Here is an 18487-nt window from a genome sequence, read left to right as displayed (position 1 = left end):
GCCGCCGATCAAATTTTTACTGGCCCGGTTGGTGGTGCCAACCGGAGCTGCCAGGGTTCCTTTTTGACTAGGCAGTCTGGTTGAAAACCGGATGCCTGGCAGCCCTACTGGGAGCGGAGCTGTGCCGAGCCTAGGGACAGGACCAGATGCAGGGCTGGCAGCTGGGGATGCAGCTGGGGGTGGGACCAGAGCAGAACTGGGGGTGGGGAAGGGCTGGGTGGTGCTCCCACCCCACCCCCACATTGGGGTTGGCCCAGGCCCTGCTGTGCCCCCCCCCGAAGGTTCCGCCATGCCCCCCTAAGGTCATGCCCGACACTTTGGGGACCTCTGAGCTAGGCTAACCTCCCCTGTCCATGGCAGAGGCCAAATCTGCAAGTAGAAGGGATCTTTAGACCACCTTCTAATTATCAAAAGTGCCTCAATTCATTCTCCAATTTTACACCCACAAATACCTGGGCTCTTTTATAGCACTTATTATTTGATGTCCATCTACCTGGCTACCCTCACACATCTGGTAGTCAGACACCTAATAAGTGCTATAAAATGTACCTGCAAGATTGATATTTAAAATGCATGTACAAAATCAGAGGGTTCTTCTGAAAAATCAGGACCTTCATATATAAGTGACTAGGCAGGAATCCACGCTACAAGTTTCGGATCTGGAGCCAAACTTCTGCCATATTTATTCTGGTCTGGGAATCTGGAGTTGAGGTGCGGACTATTATAAAGAGGAGCCAGCTGCAAAATGTGGACGTGATGCTAAACCCCTCGTGGTTTGGGGTTTTAGATCTGGGATTTCAGTTTGGGCCCATTCCCAGTAATTACACACCTATCCAGAGCGACTCAGAACAGTTAGTTCTGTCCTGGGTCTTTGCTGCTACATGCACTGCACAATCCTTGAATTGTGCTCAGACGTTCTATAACCAGCCTCCGGAAGCCCTGCCTGCTGGAGTGGGACTGCGACCCCCATGCACTGCAGCCGTACCCTGCCTCTTGTAACAGGGCAGAGCAAAGAGAAACCTCCTCAGCCCTCTTATCTCCATGCCTCAGACATAAAGCAATAAAAAGCCCCCTGCTCCAGAGCGTCTAGTTCCCTAGAGTTGCTGTTGGATGAGCTGCAATTGCTTTTTGCCCACTGCAGTGCACAGAGAGGGGATTTGCACGGAGAGGTTGCTTGACAAGCTAGAGAGCAGAGCGGGTGTGGGTGGAGGGAGGCTCTGGTAGCCAGTCAGGCTGTGAGTGTGCCGAGCTCTGACACTCCGTAGGGAGGAGCGCTTTCCCCATCTCCACTCTCCTCAGCTCCTGCCAGGGAGCACAAGGGAAATGGAGAGATGAGAATGCACAGGGGGGACCCTTCACATTGACTGCACCCCACCTCTCTGCCTGCACCTGTGGACAAATGCCACACACACCATGAGGAAGAGCCTCTTCACCGTCCCTACTAGCATTGCTTTGCCTTTGATTTAAATCTTTACCTACTGTACTTCCACAAGGGGCCATGGAGCAGAAATATCTCTCCAAACTCCACCCCACAGTGGATTACGGAGCAGGAGTGTTTCTTCTGATCATAGGTGAGTTCTCCCTCCTCAGTCACCGATGCTTGTTTAGGGAACAGGAACTGCCAGATTGAATCAGACCCATGGTCCATCTAGTCCAGTGTCCTGTCTCTGACAGTGGCCAGCACCACAAGCTTCAGAGGAAGGTGCAAGAATAGGCAGACGGGATAATCTGCCCTTTATCCCACCCCTGGTCTCATCCTGGTCTCTAATAGTTAGAGATTGGCTTGAGCCCTGATGCGCAATGTTTACTATCCCTTCCAGAATTTGTTGCCCATAATTTTGGTAAATTAACTTTTGCCAGCAGAAGGTCTCCTCTGCAGAACCAAGATTGTAAACCACCTGCCTCCATTTCAGCATCCCGGTGCTGGAGTTCTATGGGTCACTTTGATGATCAAAAACAGAGGCAGTTTTGTGGGGGTCTGTACGGGACAGCATCTTTTGTCTGATCCTAGAGTTGCTTAGGGGTATCATTTCTTTTTAAGAACAGCTCTGCTTTAATAGGACAAGCTTGTATAAAAGGGCGGGAGGGTTTTCAAATAGCATGTGAGTTTTATATAGCTGGCTATTTGTGTTTTTGAAGGTAGATTTACAATGAAGTACATGGGTACACCATACATATATACCACACAGAGTGTGGCTTCAGCTCACGATCCTTATTACTTGTGGGTTTCTTGCACGCTTCCGAATAGCATCTTAGTGATCTGTTCGTTAAGGCTGGGATTTTCCAAAGAGCCTACGGGTGTTAGGCACCCAACTGTCACTGAATTTCAATAGGATTTGACTGCTTAGCTCCATTAGGCTCGTTGGAAAATCCCAGTCTAAATTCCTAGCCGCAAAATAGGAGAGAGAGGGAAATAGCAAATCAAGGTGTATTTTGGAAATGATAATGTGAAGTGTTACAGAGGAGGGGGAAATATGTTCCCCAGCTGGGGATCTATGGAAAACAAGGAACACTGTGTATTTTTCAGAGGTTGGAAATTTCCCTGACGACTTCCCCTACAAATACATCACTGCATCTTTTTCATGAACACACTGCTACAGTCTTGCTTTTACAGCTAAAGGGAAGGCATTGTAAATAATGAGAATCTGTTGTTTCCTCTTTTCATTGCTGACTTTAGAGAGCATGTTCACAGTAAAACTTTAGATTAAACTCGTTGCTACAGAACCGTACTTGCTTGAAAAGAAAACAGACCCAATTGTTTGCTCTTGGTATTTTGGGCAGGCTTTAGTGATATTTTGGCAAGAAAAAGGACACTAGAGTGTAGCAGTTTGCTAGGTGAAAACATCCTCCAGGAAAGAGGGGACGGCATTGTTACTTCTATCATCCCCTGTGCTCCTCTTAGGCTTTTATAGGAATTTGCAACTTGTAACTATTTTCATCATTAAAATAGCCTGTCCCTTAACAATAGATTCTTAGTTCAGCCTAGGATTTAACTGAGTGAGGTGCTCAGATACTACCCTGATGTGGGTGGAATAAGGACCGATATTGGATTGAATAGAATGTTAGTTAGCTCAGTCTGACACCTTGTGAAACTCCAGTCCAAACAAGGTTAGTTATACTTTTGCACGTGCTAAGCTGGTCCAGTTAAAGCCTGTGCTTCCCTAACAGTTTAGCACATACTAAAAGTACAATTACTTTGCTTGGCTAGAATTTTCAGTGTCATCTAGCTAACTAACACCCCACCCTTAGCTCCTAGTCTAGCCATAGCCATAGTGCAAAGGAACAAACTCTGATGTTAAATCATTATTATGGGCTTGGGAGAAATATGAAGCATGCCATGTGGACATAATGGACACCATGCTACAAGGTGTTGAGTAGCATCCAATCTCAAGGGGTGTTGAATGCACTCTGAATAACCCAGGTGGCACTTAGCATAATGACCAATCAGGCCAGCTAGAGTTACCATATTTCAGGTTCCCAAAAAGAGGACACTGCTGGAGTGGGAGGAGCTGGAGGGGGTACCTGCGGTGGGGGTACTCACTGGGGGTGACGGGCAGTGTCACTCCCTTTCATGGTGGCAGGGTGGCTGGTGCAAGCCAAAGATGCTGTCATAAAAATAAAGGGAAGGGTAAACCCCTTTAAATCCCTCCTGGCCAGAGGAAAAACCCTTTCACCTGTAAAGGCTTAAGAAGCTAGGATAACCTCGCTGGCACCTGACCAAAATGACCAATGAAGAGACAAGATACTTTCAAAGCTGGGGGGGGGGGAAGAAACAAAGGGTCTCTCTGTCTGTGTGATGCTTTTGCCGGGAACAGAAAAGGAATGGAGTCTTAGAACTTAGTAAGTAATCTAGCTAGATATGCGTTAGATTCTGTTTTGTTTAAATGGCTGATAAAATAAGCTGTGCTGAATGGAATGTAGATTCCTGTTTTTGTGTCTTTTTGTAACTTAAGGTTTTGCTGAGAGGGATTCTCCATGTTTTGAATCTGATTACCCTGTAAGGTATTTACCATCCTGATTTTACAGAGGTGATTCTTTTACTTTTTTTCTTCAATTAAAATTCTTCTTTTAAGAACCTGATTGCTTTTTCATTGTTCTTAAGATCTAAGGGTTTGGGTCTCTGTTCACCTATGCAAATTGGTGAGGATCTTTATCAAGCCTTCCCCAGGAAAGGGGGTGTAGGGTTTGGGGAGGATTTTGGGGGGAAAGACATTTCCAAGCGCGCTCTTTCCCAGTTATATATTTGTTAGACGCTTGGTGGTGGCAGTGATAAAGTCCAAGGGCAAAAGGTAAAATAGTGTGTACCTTGGGGAAGTTTTAACCAAGCTGGTAAAAATAAGCTTAGGGGGTTTTCATGCAGGTCCCCAGATCTGTATCCTAGAGTTCAGAGTGGGGAAGGAACCTTGACAGATGCAATGACAGACGTTAGTCAGCACCTCCCTGCGGGACCCCCTCCTGAGGGCTGAGAGCTGGGTGGGTGGGATCCAGCAGCTGTGGCTTACAGGAGAAAGGACCAATCAGCTGCAGATGCAGGGGAGGGACCAATTGGGAAGTGGACCAATCAGGGCTCTTTTGGAACGGCAGAGTGTCTGCTCTGCAAAAACTGGGGACATTTCCTGTTATTTTAAAAATACCGCTGGACAGAGAAAGGAGGCTCAAAAAAGAGACGTATGGTAACCCTGACTCAGAGCCCAGTCCTGCAGCTCTGCATGTAGAGGCCTGGGAATGTTGGGTCCTGAGTTCAGAAAAGAGAACTTTCTGATGATGTCAGCAGAGCTATTAAAGCTTCAGAAAGGAAGTTTATTCAGCGGAGATTTTCACTAAAAGAAGCACTGCAAAAACTGAAGAGTCTTATTAGGTGAAGGGTCAAATTCTGCTCTTTCTTCAGTAAGGTCACAGAATAAAGCAAACGTCTGGCCCCAAAATCACTGTGTTTTGAACATCACAGGCCCGATTCATTGGTATGTCTTGGCAGCTTTGGGTGGCTCCAGCAAGGACCAATGAAGCCAGGTTTGTGGCTGCTTTGCACTGCAAGAGCTGTGCAAATAAGCCAGACCATATCAGGGAATCTGGCACTGTATATTTTAAGCCAGGTGCATTTCTGTGCACTAGTTGTTTAGTTTTTTAAGATCTCACACAAATCATATACAGATGGATCAGCACAGATCCTCTAGGCAAAAACAGTGCTTCTAGGTACCACAGGAAGGTCTGGGTTTGACTCTTAGTTCATTCTCACTGCTTTTACACCGACTCTAACAGACTGACACCACCCGAGAGAAGAGACGCAGCTGCAGGCAGGTCCCAGTAAGGACTGGGGGCAAAACAAAATGCCAGGTGCCTGGCTGCAGCAAAACAATGAGTGCCGTGATCAATACTGCAGCATCCTTCACTAACAATGTCTGTTCAAGTCAGCTGCAGGGACTGACCCTGGGTCCGCCTGCACAATTATGAGGATAAATGCATTCAAGACTGTGAAGGGCTTTGAGATCTACTGATGAAAAGCTCTACATAAGAGCTAAGTATTATTATTACTACCACATGAACTTGATGACCAGGCCTGGCAGCTTACAGTAGCAGATGCAACTCTCTATGTTGTCTAGCCACTAGGGGGAGCAAAGAGCCACATCGTTAGCCAAATGCCTCCAAGTCTCCCAGCGACCTTAGTTCTGTGTCTGCAGGGACGTCCTTTCAGAAAAGTTCTTGTGGGGAAAGCACAGTCATGTCAGCATCTAGAATATTATATGTGATTATTTTCATATCCTGTTTTTAAGAAAGGGAAAAAAAGTGATCCAAGTAATTATAGGCCTGTTAGTTTGACATCTGTAGTATGCAAGGTCTTGGAAAAAATTTTGAAGGAGAAGGTAGTTAAGGACATTGAAGTCAATGGTAAATGGGACAAAATACAACATGGTTTTACAAAAGGTAGATCGTGCCAAACCAGCCTGATCTCCTTCTTTGAGAGAGTAACAGATTTTTTAGATAAAGGAAACGCAGTGGATCTAATTTACTTAGATTTTAGTAAGGCGTTTGATACTGTGCCACATGGGGAATTATTAGTTAAATTGGATAAGATGGGCATCAGTAGGAAAATTGAAAGGTGGATAGGGAATTGGTTAAAGGGGAGACTACAACGGGTCCTACTGAAAGGTGAACTGTCAAGTTGGAGGGAGGTTACCAGTGGAGTTCCTCAAGGATCAGTTTTGGGACCAATCTTATTTAATCTTTTTATTACTGACCTGGGCACAAAAAGTGGGAATGTGCTAATAAAGTTTGCAGATGATACAAAGCTGGGAGGTATTGCTAATTTAGAGAAGGACAGGGATACCCTACAGGAGGATCTGGATGACCTTGTAAACTGGAGTAATAGGAATAGGATGAAATTTAATAGTGAGAAGTGTAAGGTCATGCATTTAGGGATTAATAACAAGAATTTTAGTTATAAGCTAGGGACGCATCAACTAGAAGTAACGGAGGAGGAAAAGGACCTTGGAGTATTGGTTGATCATAGGATGACTATGAGCTGCCAATGTGATATGGCTGTGAAAAAAGCTAATGTCATCTTGGGATGCATCAGGAGAGGTATTTCCAGTAGGGATAAGGAGGTTTTAGTACCATTATATAAGGCACTGGTGAGACCTCACCTGGAATACTGTGTGCAGTTCTGGTCTCCCATGTTTAAGAAGGATGAATTCAAACTGGAACAGGTACAGAGAAGGGCTACTGGGATGATCCGAGGAATGGAAAACTTGTCTTATGAAAGGAGACTCAGGGAGCTTGGCTTGTTTAGCCTAACTAAAAGAAGGTTGAGGGGAGATTTGATTGCTCTCTATAAATATATCAGAGGGATAAATACCAGAGAGGGAGAGGAATTATTTAAACTCAGTACCAATGTGGACACAAGAACAAATGGATATAAACTGGCCACTAGGAAATTTAGATTAGAAATTAGACGAAGGTTTCTAACCATCAGAGGAGTGAAGTTTTGGAATAGCCTTCCGAGGGAAGTAGTGGGGGCAAAAGATCTATCTTGCTTTAAGATTAAACTCGATAAGTTTATGGAGGAGATGGTATGATGGGATAACATGGTTTTGGTAATTAAATATTCATGGTAAATAGGCCCAATGGCCTGTGATGGGTTTTTAGATGGGGTAAGATCCAAGTTACCCGGGAAAGAATTTTCTGTAGTATCTGGCTGATGAATCTTGCCCATATGCTCAGGGTTTAGCTGATCGCCATATTTGGGGTCGGGAAGGAATTTTCCTCCAGGGCAGATTGGAAGGCCCTGGAGGTTTTTCGCCTTCCTCTGTAGCATGGGGCACGGGTCACTTGCTGGTGGATTCTCTGCTCCTTGAGGTCTTCAAACTACAATTTGAGGACTTCAATAGCACAGATATAGGTGTGAGGTCTTTTTTAGGAGTGGTGGGTGAAATTCTGTGGCCTGCATTGTGCAGGAGGTCAGACTAGATGATCATAATGGTCCCTTCTGGCCTAAATATCTATGAATCTATGAATCTATGAAAGTCTGTGGAGGAGGGAGGGGTGAAAAGCGGAAAGACATAATGGAGAATATAGACCTATGAAAAGTCAGTGGAGCAAACCAAGGTTTTGGGGGAGGGCAACTGCCCTCTTACAAATGACTGGCACTGGTTGTGTCTTTCACAGCATCAAGCATATTACTGGCATGTCAACAAATACATCGATAATTATTACTATCTACACTGTTTTCTCCCCTCTCAGGGATCCTGACGATTCTGGGGAATTCAGCAGTCCTTGTTACCGCAGTGAAACGCTCTTCCCATCTCAAGTCCCCCGAGCTGCTTATAATAAATTTAGCCGTAACGGATCTTGGAATGGCCATCAGCATGTACCCTCTGGCCATTGCCTCAGCATGGAACCATGCTTGGCTGGGAGGAGATGCGTCCTGTATATATTACGCCCTGATGGGTTTCCTCTTCGGCGTCTCCAGCATGATGACCTTGTGTATGATGGCTGTGATCCGGTTCCTTGTAACCAACTCATCCACATCTAATAGTAAGTAATAAAATACAACACTGAAGAGTGTCAAGGCTGGGTCATAGGCAGCCAGACTAGGGTGACCAGATGTCCCGATTTTATAGGGACAGTCCCAATTATAGGGGCTTTTTCTTATATAGGCACCTATTACCCCCCATCCCCTGTCCCGATTTTTTACACTTGCTATCTGGTCACCCTAAGCCAGACCTAGTGGTCAGAGCTGGAGTCCACAGTCAAGAGTTGAGAGTCAGCTGGGTCAGGATACTGGGAGATCAAAGGCAGGAGACAAACTTGGGATCAGAACCATGAGTTGGTAACCAGAGTCAGGCTGGGTCAGGAGACCTGGGGGTCAGAGACAGGAGTCAAACCGGAGATCAGATGTGAGGAGCCAAGCCAGGTTGGGATGCCAGGAAGTCAGGCTGTGGGAGACGCAGGAGGAGGAGGCGGCACAAGGTGCACAGTCCAGGACAGGGTGAAACGGGTTGTTCAGACAGCTTCCTATTCCTGTTGCTGGCTTAAATAGGGTAGGCAGGCCAATTGGCTGCTTTGGGACTCTGCCAATAGGACCTCAGGGGCAGAGCTTCAAACTGTGGCAGGACTTCATAGGTCCTGGGGTCAGCAGTTGTCAGCAAGCTGCCAAGTGGAGGGCTGACGCATGGCTGCTCCTGTGGACCTGGGTCATGACGAGTCATCTGGGGACCACAATAGTAGAACATTGAGCTGTTATGTTGAGAGAGCCAGTTTCAGGTCAGAGGTGGCTCCTAGTTCATCTTGCTGGCTTCTGAGGATCCTTTCCTTAGGCGCCTAATACGGGACTGTGGATTACATTAGGCTGCTTGGTACATAGGAGCTAGGAACTGCATCACCCCAGTACCTTTGTGGATATGGCCCTAAGTCTCTGTTCCTCAGTTCTCCATATGTAAATGCAGGTGGTTCCTTCCTCCCATCCTTTATCTGTCTCGTCCATTTAGGCTGTAATTTCTCTCGCTAAGTACATGTACAGCACCTTGGACAAGGGGGCCTCTAGGTGCTGCTGTAATACACATAATGCCATAGTGATGGATTTCAGACCAGAATTTGGTGCTTATCTGTCCTGAAACTCAGACTCTTTTAAGGCTTGTCTATCCCTGTTCCTTGGTGACCTGTTAGGATCCCCACTCGTTGTGTGGGTGGAAGCTGGGCATTTCATTAAAGTGATATCTTTGAGGTCCCTGAAGGAAGAGTGCAGCAGAAGCCACTCAGAACTATAAGCAATATGATAGCCCCTCTACAGCAGGCTACTGACAGCTGTTTCCAAGTAGGCTGCACTTCATTATCTTAAAAGTTGTGTTGTCAGCTGCTTTTAGGGGGAAATGAGTAAAGAAACCATATGGTAGAGGCGGCGACTTGGCTTCAGAACAGAAGAGACAGACAATAGCCTCTGGGGTGCGGGGAAGCAGAGTGAGTCCACCACGACATGTGCCCTATTAACTAGAATGAGTTGGTTCAACCGAGCATCACTTAACAAGTAACATTAGGAAAGCACCAATGAGAGACAAAGGCCTAGTTCCTGGCATTGCTACGGCTACTTTGCATTGGCCTGGATTTCCTGGCTACAGGGGAACTGGGCTGGTCGGAACCTGCTTCCTGACTCATGCACCCCCTACCTGCAAGGATCTGGCTGGGAGAAAGGGGTAAAACCAGAATGCTGCACTCTGGCGATCCTGGGCTGCTGGAATGGCCCCTTGTAGGCTGGTACGATTCCAGAGCAGCAGCCCTGCAGCTGCTCTTAGTTGTTCCAGGGACTAGCCTGGCATTCAGGGTACATCTACACTGTGATGAAAGACCTGAGGCATCACTGCAGCTGGCCCGGGTAAGCTGATTTGGGGTCACGGGGCTCTAAAATTGCAGTGTAGATGTTTGGGCTCAGGCTGGAGCCTGGGCTCTGAGACCCTCCCCACTACATTGCAATGTTCAGCTCTGTGGCCTGAGCCCGAGTCAGCTGACCCGGGCTCAGAGACTTGGTGCTGCGGATATTTTATCAGAGCATCGATGTACCCGCAGTGAGCCAATGATCAGGGAGCTTCAGCGATAGCTCAGCCACCTTCGCAGCACCATTCCCCGGCTGCACTGGATGGGAAAAGGCCAGTTTGAGGCTCTGGCACAGAGGGCTGTGAAAGCCAGGACACCTCCATTGACTTCCGCTGTGGTTGGCACGGTGCAGCAACACTGATACATCAGAGGGCAAACAGAGGGCACTGCCCAATGGGTCCCACGGAGCAAATCTTTCATTCCTTTAAACTAGCCCTGAAATCATGGGGTTAATGTGAGATTCAGATGGACTTGCTGTTCCTTTTCTTCCAGGCAATACAATCAACAAGAACGCCGTTTGCATTTTGATTGCGTTCATCTGGCTGGGCTCGCTGCTCTGGGCCATTCTGCCTTTGCTGGGTTGGGGTTATTATGGCCCCGAACCGTTCGGCATCTCCTGCACGATAGCGTGGAGCGAATTCCACAACTCCGCCAACGGCTTCTCTTTCATCCTGAGCATGTTCATTCTGTGCACACTCCTGCCTGCGCTGACCATCCTCAGCTGTTACTTGGGCATAGCGTGGAAGGTTCGCAAAGCATATCAGGAGATACAGAACTCTGACAGGATCCCTAATGCGGCAAAGCTGGAAAGGAGGCTGACACTGGTGAGTTACCTGAAGAGCCAGAACAGGTCAAAGCAAGCAGGGGCCCTGTGTGATGTGACCCTTGCAGGAACCCATCTAGCCCCCTTCACACTCAGTGAGTGGGACTCTCTTGCCCACCTTATTTTGCACCTATCTGAGGATCTGTGGCATTTCTCCAATCTGATCCAGCTAGGCTGTTTTTCATGGGTGGCGCATGAACCCCCCTATTCGGGGAGGCTAGCCCCTGGCCCTGCCCCTTCTGCCTGAGACCCCTCCCATTCCACCCCCTTTTCCTGCCGGAACCCCGAGCTTCCCACAGCGGCCAGAGGAGCTCCGTCCCAGCCGCCCTGAGCCCCAGCCCGCCGGCCGGCCCAAGTCCCAGCCCTCCAACCCCAGCCCCCTCAGCCAGCCCAGTCTAGGCCCTGCTGGCTTTGAGGGAGAGACTGAGGGAGGGTGGGAAGACCAGCAGCATGGGCGGGACCACAGGGGAAGAATGGGCTGCGGAAGGGGGGCCTCAGGGCGGACCCATAACTTGGCTGTTAGGGAAGGCTTAGCCTCCCCTGGCCTACTATACCTGTCACCCACGCTGTTTTTATAAGAGACTCAAAGTATCTGAGAGCTTCTGATGACTCCTTTCTGTGGCCTAAGAAGCCATAAAGAATTGAGTACAACTTTCCAAGCCCCTAAGGACTCCTCCCGCATCAGCTCCAGACAAGCTGACAGGTGCACAGCTCGTACCTTTTAACCAGTGCGAACGACCCGGAGCGCTGCCGGGTGAGTAAAAGCACCGGAGCGGGTGGCGCCTTTTCTTTGGATCACTCCCCCTGGTCCTTCAACAGGGGGAAATTTAAAAGGCGCCAAGACATTGACAAGGCGCCACTTGTGCAGCGGCCGCTGCCCTGCTCCCCCCCAGCTATGCTACTGCCAGCTTTAATTCCCACCTCTGTCTGACGCGGAGAAAGGATTTGTGCTTGCGTCTCCCACATGCCAGGAGAGTGCTGTAGCCACTGGGCTGTGGGTTAATGTACACTGTCAAAAAGCTGCTCTCCTCCAGAGGAAAGGTGGGCAAAGTGATAGTTTTGCCTGCTACACAAGCATACGGTGTGGTTTAACTGTTGTAGCCATGCCATGTCTCCAATGGAAAATAGGGGTTTGATACAGAATTTGGGTGAAGTTCTTTAGCCTGTGCTCTGCAGCAGGTCAGACTAGGTGATCACAGTGGCCCCTTCTGGCCTTGAAATCCATGAATTCATGTTGGAAAGTGCTTTGAAAACCTCGGATGAACCCTAGCATGGAAGGGCTGAATGTTATTTTGTAAGATTAGGGAACAAAACATTAAGTTTTCCAACGTAAAGGACTCTCCAATTCAAAGAACTTTTATTTCCTCAACTTTCACCTGCTGGTGCATAGTGTAATTTGTCATTATTTTATTCACTTGTATGCTACAGTAAACAGAAGTGCCTAGCCCAGTTTCTGAGTACCCTTTGAGAAACTACATATAATAAAATAAGGAGGCTCTAGCAATTACCCCAGGATAACACTACCCCAGAAGCAACATATAGCCAAGATTAATTTAAGGCCCAGATGCTCAAAGGCACCTAATTTCCACTGATTGGGAGTTAGGTGCCTAAATACCTTTGAGGATCTGGGCCTAAGAGAGGTACAAGGTTAGACATGTCAGTGTTGTCAATTCTTGCAATTTTATTGCAAGTCTCACAGTATTTGGTGTTTTTCTTAAAGTCCCAGCTCCTGGAGTTATGGAGTGATTACCTGAGATCTCAGCTTTTATTTAAAAGAAAAGTTTCTAGCCTCATGGTTGCAGAGAAAAGCTGGAAAAGGTGACCCATAAAGGCTCAAGAATTAGAAGGCAAATAGAGAACCCTGAATGTGTTGTTTAGGTTTTTTTATATTTTCAAGCTTGTAAAGCTGTTCTACTGATTTTAGGGACCTGACTCATGAACTTTTAATACTCGAGGCTGGCAGTTGTAGGAGCCTAGAGTTAATGAGCACAGATGAGAGCTCATCACTTTTGAAAAATCAAGCCACTTATTAGGAGCCTTAAAACACAGCTAATCAGCTTCCTATTTATTTAAAATCTTGGCCAAATTTAATAAACACCATTACCCAAATCACCTGCAGAACTGCCCCCCCTTCTAACCATCCTTCAGCCTCACCCATCTCCTAAGTCCCTAGAGACCAGGGAGACAGCTGGGTCTAGCAGCACACCTGGACCACTAGCGAACCTGACCTGGACATGGAGCAATAGGAAAAGCAAATTCTAAAGATTCAGGCCCTAATGGGGCATACCCTTCTAGTTGCCCTGACCCTCTGCTGACTGCAGCTGTGGCAGCCTCTCATGAGGAGAGATGTAGTCTTCTAGATAGTAATTGCTGTATTAGAAAGAAGTGATAAAAGCACTGATGCCTAATTACTCTTTGGAGAAAGTCATTACTGCGTGATTCCACCCCATAGTTCTACAAATTTACATAATTTGTTCTCCCCATCCCCAACCTTGGACAGCAAGGGTTGTTCAGTCTCCAGCTGCGTTCATTTCTTGGCCTCAGCTGAGATGGCGACCAAGGCAAATCAATTCGTGCCATTCCAAAGTGCTGGGTTTTGTGATGGGGATGCTTGTCAGCATTCATCAATTCAGAAAGGAGACCTCGTAGTTAGGTCCACAGGGGTTTGATTTATGCTCTGATAAATGATGACGCTCTGATCATGCCCTACCACTGGTAAGACCCAGCTGGCCTCCCATCCCAGGGGTAGGTGGTGCATGATAGACACACTCATGCATTGTGCGTGACTCACCTATCAGTGCACGCTCCCACCCAGGGCAGGCTCTGTTCCTCCGGTGCCTGCTGCTGACAGCCAATCTGGCATTGCGGGAGTTTGCTTCTTCTTGTGGCTTGGCCCTCCAGCCAGGTCAAGTTCAGTCCCCTTCTGGGGGAACAGAGTCCCACAAACAATGGTTGATGATGACCTCAGGCCAGGTTTTCAGCCCCCCATGAGCTCAGTGGACCCTCCATCCCTTATCTCTGGGCTTTTAATAGTTCTTACACTCACTGGGGGCTTTCACAACACTCTCCTTGGTGGCCAGCAGAGGAACCCAGGCCCACCCTGTCCTCTGGGTTCCATGTCGGGGACCCTGTAGCAAGCAGCTAAGGTTTGCTCCCCCAAGCTCCTTGCTGCTTCCCTGTACCCATTCGCTGCCTTGTCCTGTCCCTCAGCCTTTTTCCCCAGCTCTCTTCAGAGTCTGTTCAGACGCTTATATCAAGCAACTCCTCCCAGGCCTTTCTCCCTGCAGGGCCGCTTCCTGTCTTTCTATCAAGGCTCACCACAGGGCCTTGCTCTATCCCTCTCAGTATCTCGCCTGGCCTTTTACCAGAATTCCCCCAAACCTTCTCCCCTCAGGCCTGCTGGCCTCTCTTTTACTCCCCTGAAGTCCTTCCTCTCTATTAGCCACCCCAGCTCCTTCCCAGCTGGGTCAAATCCTAAATTAGGCCTGGCCCACACTCCAGGTGCAACTAACACACTCTTTGCTGGAGTGGTGTACACACCCCATCACAGGAGTGCAATGATTACCAGAAGGTGTCCTGCCTCAGGATCAGAGCCATGATTCATTAATTTGTTCTATTCATGTAACTAACACTGTGGACAGACATCCAGAGAGCACTTGGGTCCACATTGGTTTCAACAGCATGACTACACTGCCATGAATTATATACCTCATGTACTATGCTGCCCGTTAGACCTACATTATACAGCAATGCCCCTGATTTATGCTTGTATAAAAGTCTCTCCAGTCATGCTGAAATGGGTTTAAACCATGTTAAGGTATCATTTTGAGTAGGGTTCTGCCTTGTAGCCCTACAGTATTTTTCATGGACTTTAGAGACCGGATGGTGCTGAGTAAGGCTGGTCAAAAATTTTCCATCAAAGCTTTTTTATGACAAAATTGAGGTTTTGACTAAACAAAGTTGTTCATTAAAAAGTGTTTTCTCTGTATGAAATACTGAAATATTTTGAGTCAGCAGTTCCTCACGAGAGTTGTAGTTCAGGGCCCTTATACTTCCATTCGCCGCCATGGTCCACGCTCTCTGGCCATACTATACCTCCTGTGACGTACCACAGCCAGGGAAGGGGAAAAGCGGTGTTAGCTGAGGACTGAACACACTGTGCCTTTTTCAGATGGCTGTGTTTGTCAGCGTTGGATTCCTCGGTGCCTGGACACCCTACACAGCAGTCAGCTTCTGGTCAATCTTTAACTCCAGCAAATCTCTACATCCTGTCATTACGCTACTGCCGTGTCTGTTTGCCAAGTCTTCAACAGTTTATAACCCTTTCATTTACTACGTCTTCAGCAAAACTTTCCGGCGTGAAATTAAGCAAATGAAGTGTTGCTGTGGCTGGCGAGCTCACTTCTTTAACACAGAGAACTCAATCGAAAACCCCATGTCGATGATGTGGATGGGTAGAGAAAACGCATGTGTTTGTCCAACTGCAAAGGCGAACAACGGGGAGGCCTCAACCCAATGAGCAGCAGAGCTGGCTTTACAAACACAGCAGAAAAGCCTGCTTCATCCTGTATTATAGGGAATCAGTACAGGAGGGCTGTCATGATGTCTGTTATGATAAATTGCTGTCGTAAATTGAGTGACATGTTGTGAAGAACTATGATTTATTTTTAAAGTTAAGCAGCAAGGAAAGAGGTGTTTTGAAGGACTTTCACTTCATGAAAATTAAAATATCAGTGGATTCCTCTCTGCCCTAAACCAAACGAAACCAGCTTTAGCTTAACTACTGTGGAAGAATAAGTACTGTGCTTGAAAGAGGATTTACTGGTTTTTATTTTTTTCCTTATGCTTTTGACTTTATGCTGGAATCTCTGTGCGGCTCATGATGGTGCCTCAAGAGAAAACAACTGATAATACTGGAAGTTGACACCCCGCTGCCCCAAATTAGATGCTTTTAAACAAAGAAGAAGGAGAATATGCCACTTCCCCAGCAATAAGAAAGGACAAACATAGCGGAACCGAGAACACTCATCAGCTGGAAGAGAGAGCTACAGGATGCAGCAACTGCTTGCAAAATGGTCATTTTAGGGCTACAGTGGCTTGCCTCTGCCAAATTTAAAGGGCCAGTCTCCAGAAAGGCACGTCAGGGCAAGGATTCTTTAAGAGGGCGGGTCTAGACTGAGGCAGCTCAGTAGGAATGAGGCAGTCTTAGAGAAAGGGTCTGCTGCTGCAGAACACAAAAAGATGTGAACAGTGAAATCATCTTTTAGGATAAGGAAGCACACAGGATATTATTTGTCAAAGAATGACCATTCCTTTGCCACCGGTGCCTGTGGTGTTCCTCCTAGACTGGAACCGAGTGGTGAGTAGAAGCAACGCAGCTCTGACAGTGAAATGACTCAATTTTGAGTGGAAGTCCTGTGACACCCAGCAGGGGGTGCAAGGTCACTGTCTTGTAAGGGAAGGGAGAGTAGCGATAGCAGGCCGGATTCTCTGCTTATTCTAGTGTAAATAGGGAGGTACTTCATTGAAGTCAATTAGAGGAGGAGTCTCAGGCCCCTGTATGTTGACAGGAGAAAGGACAAAGGCGAGGTGTAGTCCTGTGAAGGGGAAGCAAATCCCAAGGCTCTTCAGTCTGCAAAGTTGAGGGTTGGCAAAGAATGGGTGTGTCTGAGGAGACATGGGTTTAAACACGCTCCTCCTCATGTTAATGAGTTGCTTAGCTACACTCATTTGCTCTTTGCTTCACTCGTGCTACTAAACAGAAGTTACATGGGCTCAGATGCTTTCTAGGAAATGATCAGTAGAGGTTAGGAGCCTAAATACCTTTAAGGATCCAGGCCTAGGTGTGCATGGGTCATATTCAAATTAGTGCAGAACCCCACTCTCTGGTGCTCCCTCCTGTCTTGCCCATCACTTTTTGTCACAGTCTTTTACACATGAAACTCAGTGGAGTTTGTCGTGAATTTACCGAAGAAACACTGTTTGTTGGAAAATGCTGATTTGTCGAAACTGAGCCCATTCGTGGGAAATCTGACAAATTTCCTGGCTCAAAAAAAAATTTAAACCTCCTCCCCCCCCCAAGTTTTGAAATTGTTGAAACCTCCCACTTCCACGTTTTCTAAATGAAAAGTTCCAGTTTTTGGTTTGAAATGACTTTTCATTCCAAAATGTCAGTTAATTTATAGTAAAAAAAAAAAAAAAATAGTGAAAAGTGAAACAGAGTTATAGAATCATAGAATCATAGAATATCAGGGTTGGAAGGGACCCCAGAAGGTCATCTATCCAACCCCCTGCTCGAAGCAGGACCAATTCCCAGTTAAATCATCCCAGCCAGGGCTTTGTCAAGCCTGACCTTAAAAACCTCTAAGGAAGGAGATTCTACCACCTCCCTAGGTAATGCATTCCAGTGTTTCACCACCCTCTTAGTGAAAAAGTTTTTCCTAATATCCAATCTAAACCTCCCCCACTGCAACTTGAGACCATTACTCCTCGTTCTGTCATCTGCTACCATTGAGAACAGTCTAGAGCCATCCTCTTTGGAACCCCCTTTCAGGTAGTTGAAAGCAGCTATCAAATCCCCCCTCATTCTTCTCTTCTGCAGGCTAAACAATCCCAGCTCCCTCAGCCTCTCCTCATAAGTCATGTGTTCTAGACCCCTAATCATTTTTGTTGCCCTTCGCTGGACTCTCTCCAATTTATCCACATCCTTCTTGTAGTGTGGGGCCCAAAACTGGACACAGTACTCCAGATGAGGCCTCACCACTGTCGAATAGAGGGGCACGATCACATCCCTCGATCTGCTCGCTATGCCCCTACTTATACATCCCAAAATGCCATTGGCCTTCTTGGCAACAAGGGCACACTGCTGACTCATATCCAGCTTCTCGTACACTGTCACCCCAGGTCCTTTTCCGCAGAACTGCTGCCTAGCCATTCGGTCCCTAGTCTGTAGCGGTGCATTGGATTCTTCCATCCTAAGTGCAAGACCCTGCACTTATCCTTATTGAACCTCATCAGATTTCTTTTGGCCCAATCCTCCAATTTGTCTAGGTCCTTCTGTATCCTATCCCTCCCCTCCAGCGTATCTACCACTCCTCCCAGTTTAGTATCATCCGCAAAATAAAGTGTTTTGATTGAGGGCATCCATTTTTTTTAACGATTTTCAGATCCTAGAGCTTGGGCTCTAGCCCGACAACAGAAGTCTACACAGTAATTTAACAGGGAAAAGAGGGGCCGGGGGGGGGGGGGGGCAGGTGCATGTAGGGGATAGGCTGAGGACTGGGGAGTGAGAGGAGCAGACTTGTTGGGGTAGGGAGGGAGAGAAGGAAGGCAGGATAGTTACTGTGACATCCTGTAATTTCCAATAATATCCTTTAAAGCCTTTATTGTATTAGTTTATATATTATTGCAGGCTGACACTGTAAGTAACCTCCTGAGTGGTGGAGATGTGACAGATGAAAGACTGAGGAGTTCAAAAGACTATATTGAAAATGTGCCTGACCAGTATGGACTTTTGGGTCAAAGGGTATTAAGTAGATTTCCTGGGGAATCCCTAAGGCAAGGTTAATGCTAGTTCCCATCTCTGGTTATGCAAAACCCCAGCCTTTCATAGTTATGCCCTGAGGAGGAGTTCATTGCCTGCTGATTACCCATAACTGAAGACCAAGCTCAAAGGCCTGAGCTGTATAAGGAAATGGCTGATCTGCCCAGTCGGCGTTCTCGTTCTGGAGCTAATATGGATGATCTCGTAACCATGAGGAAAACCCAGTTGTGGATTTGAAGGACTAAAACCTTCCAGAG

At 47.1% G+C, this 18487-nt stretch overlaps 1 protein-coding gene across 1 annotated transcript; it reads left to right on the top strand.

Moving 5' to 3' along the window:
• Positions 1 to 1256: 1256 nt before the first annotated feature.
• Positions 1257 to 17195, top strand: LOC125634912 (opsin-5-like). The gene is made up of 4 exons (XM_048846250.2): positions 1257 to 1571; positions 7738 to 8031; positions 10357 to 10688; positions 14859 to 17195. The coding sequence occupies exons 1-4, from the start codon at positions 1499 to 1501 to the stop codon at positions 15204 to 15206; spliced, it is 1047 nt and encodes a 348-aa protein (XP_048702207.1). The 5' UTR covers positions 1257 to 1498; the 3' UTR covers positions 15207 to 17195.
• Positions 17196 to 18487: the final 1292 nt, after the last annotated feature.

The sequence above is a fragment of the Caretta caretta genome, chromosome 3 (assembly GCF_965140235.1).
Source record: "Caretta caretta isolate rCarCar2 chromosome 3, rCarCar1.hap1, whole genome shotgun sequence".
NCBI lineage: Eukaryota > Metazoa > Chordata > Testudines > Cheloniidae > Caretta > Caretta caretta.
The sequence above is the reverse complement of the archived record's forward strand: the minus strand, read 5'-3'. Positions and strand labels throughout refer to the sequence as shown.

Bases quoted from the DNA above. Each gene is read 5' to 3' on its own strand.
- LOC125634912 (XM_048846250.2), top strand. From the start codon at position 1,499: ATGGAGCAGAAATATCTCTCCAAACTCCACCCCACAGTGGATTACGGA. The intron at 1,572-7,737 runs GTGAGTTCTCCC...CTCCCCTCTCAG, and splicing joins AGTGTTTCTTCTGATCATAG to GGATCCTGACGATTCTGGGG. The intron at 10,689-14,858 runs GTGAGTTACCTG...TGCCTTTTTCAG, and splicing joins TGGAAAGGAGGCTGACACTG to ATGGCTGTGTTTGTCAGCGT.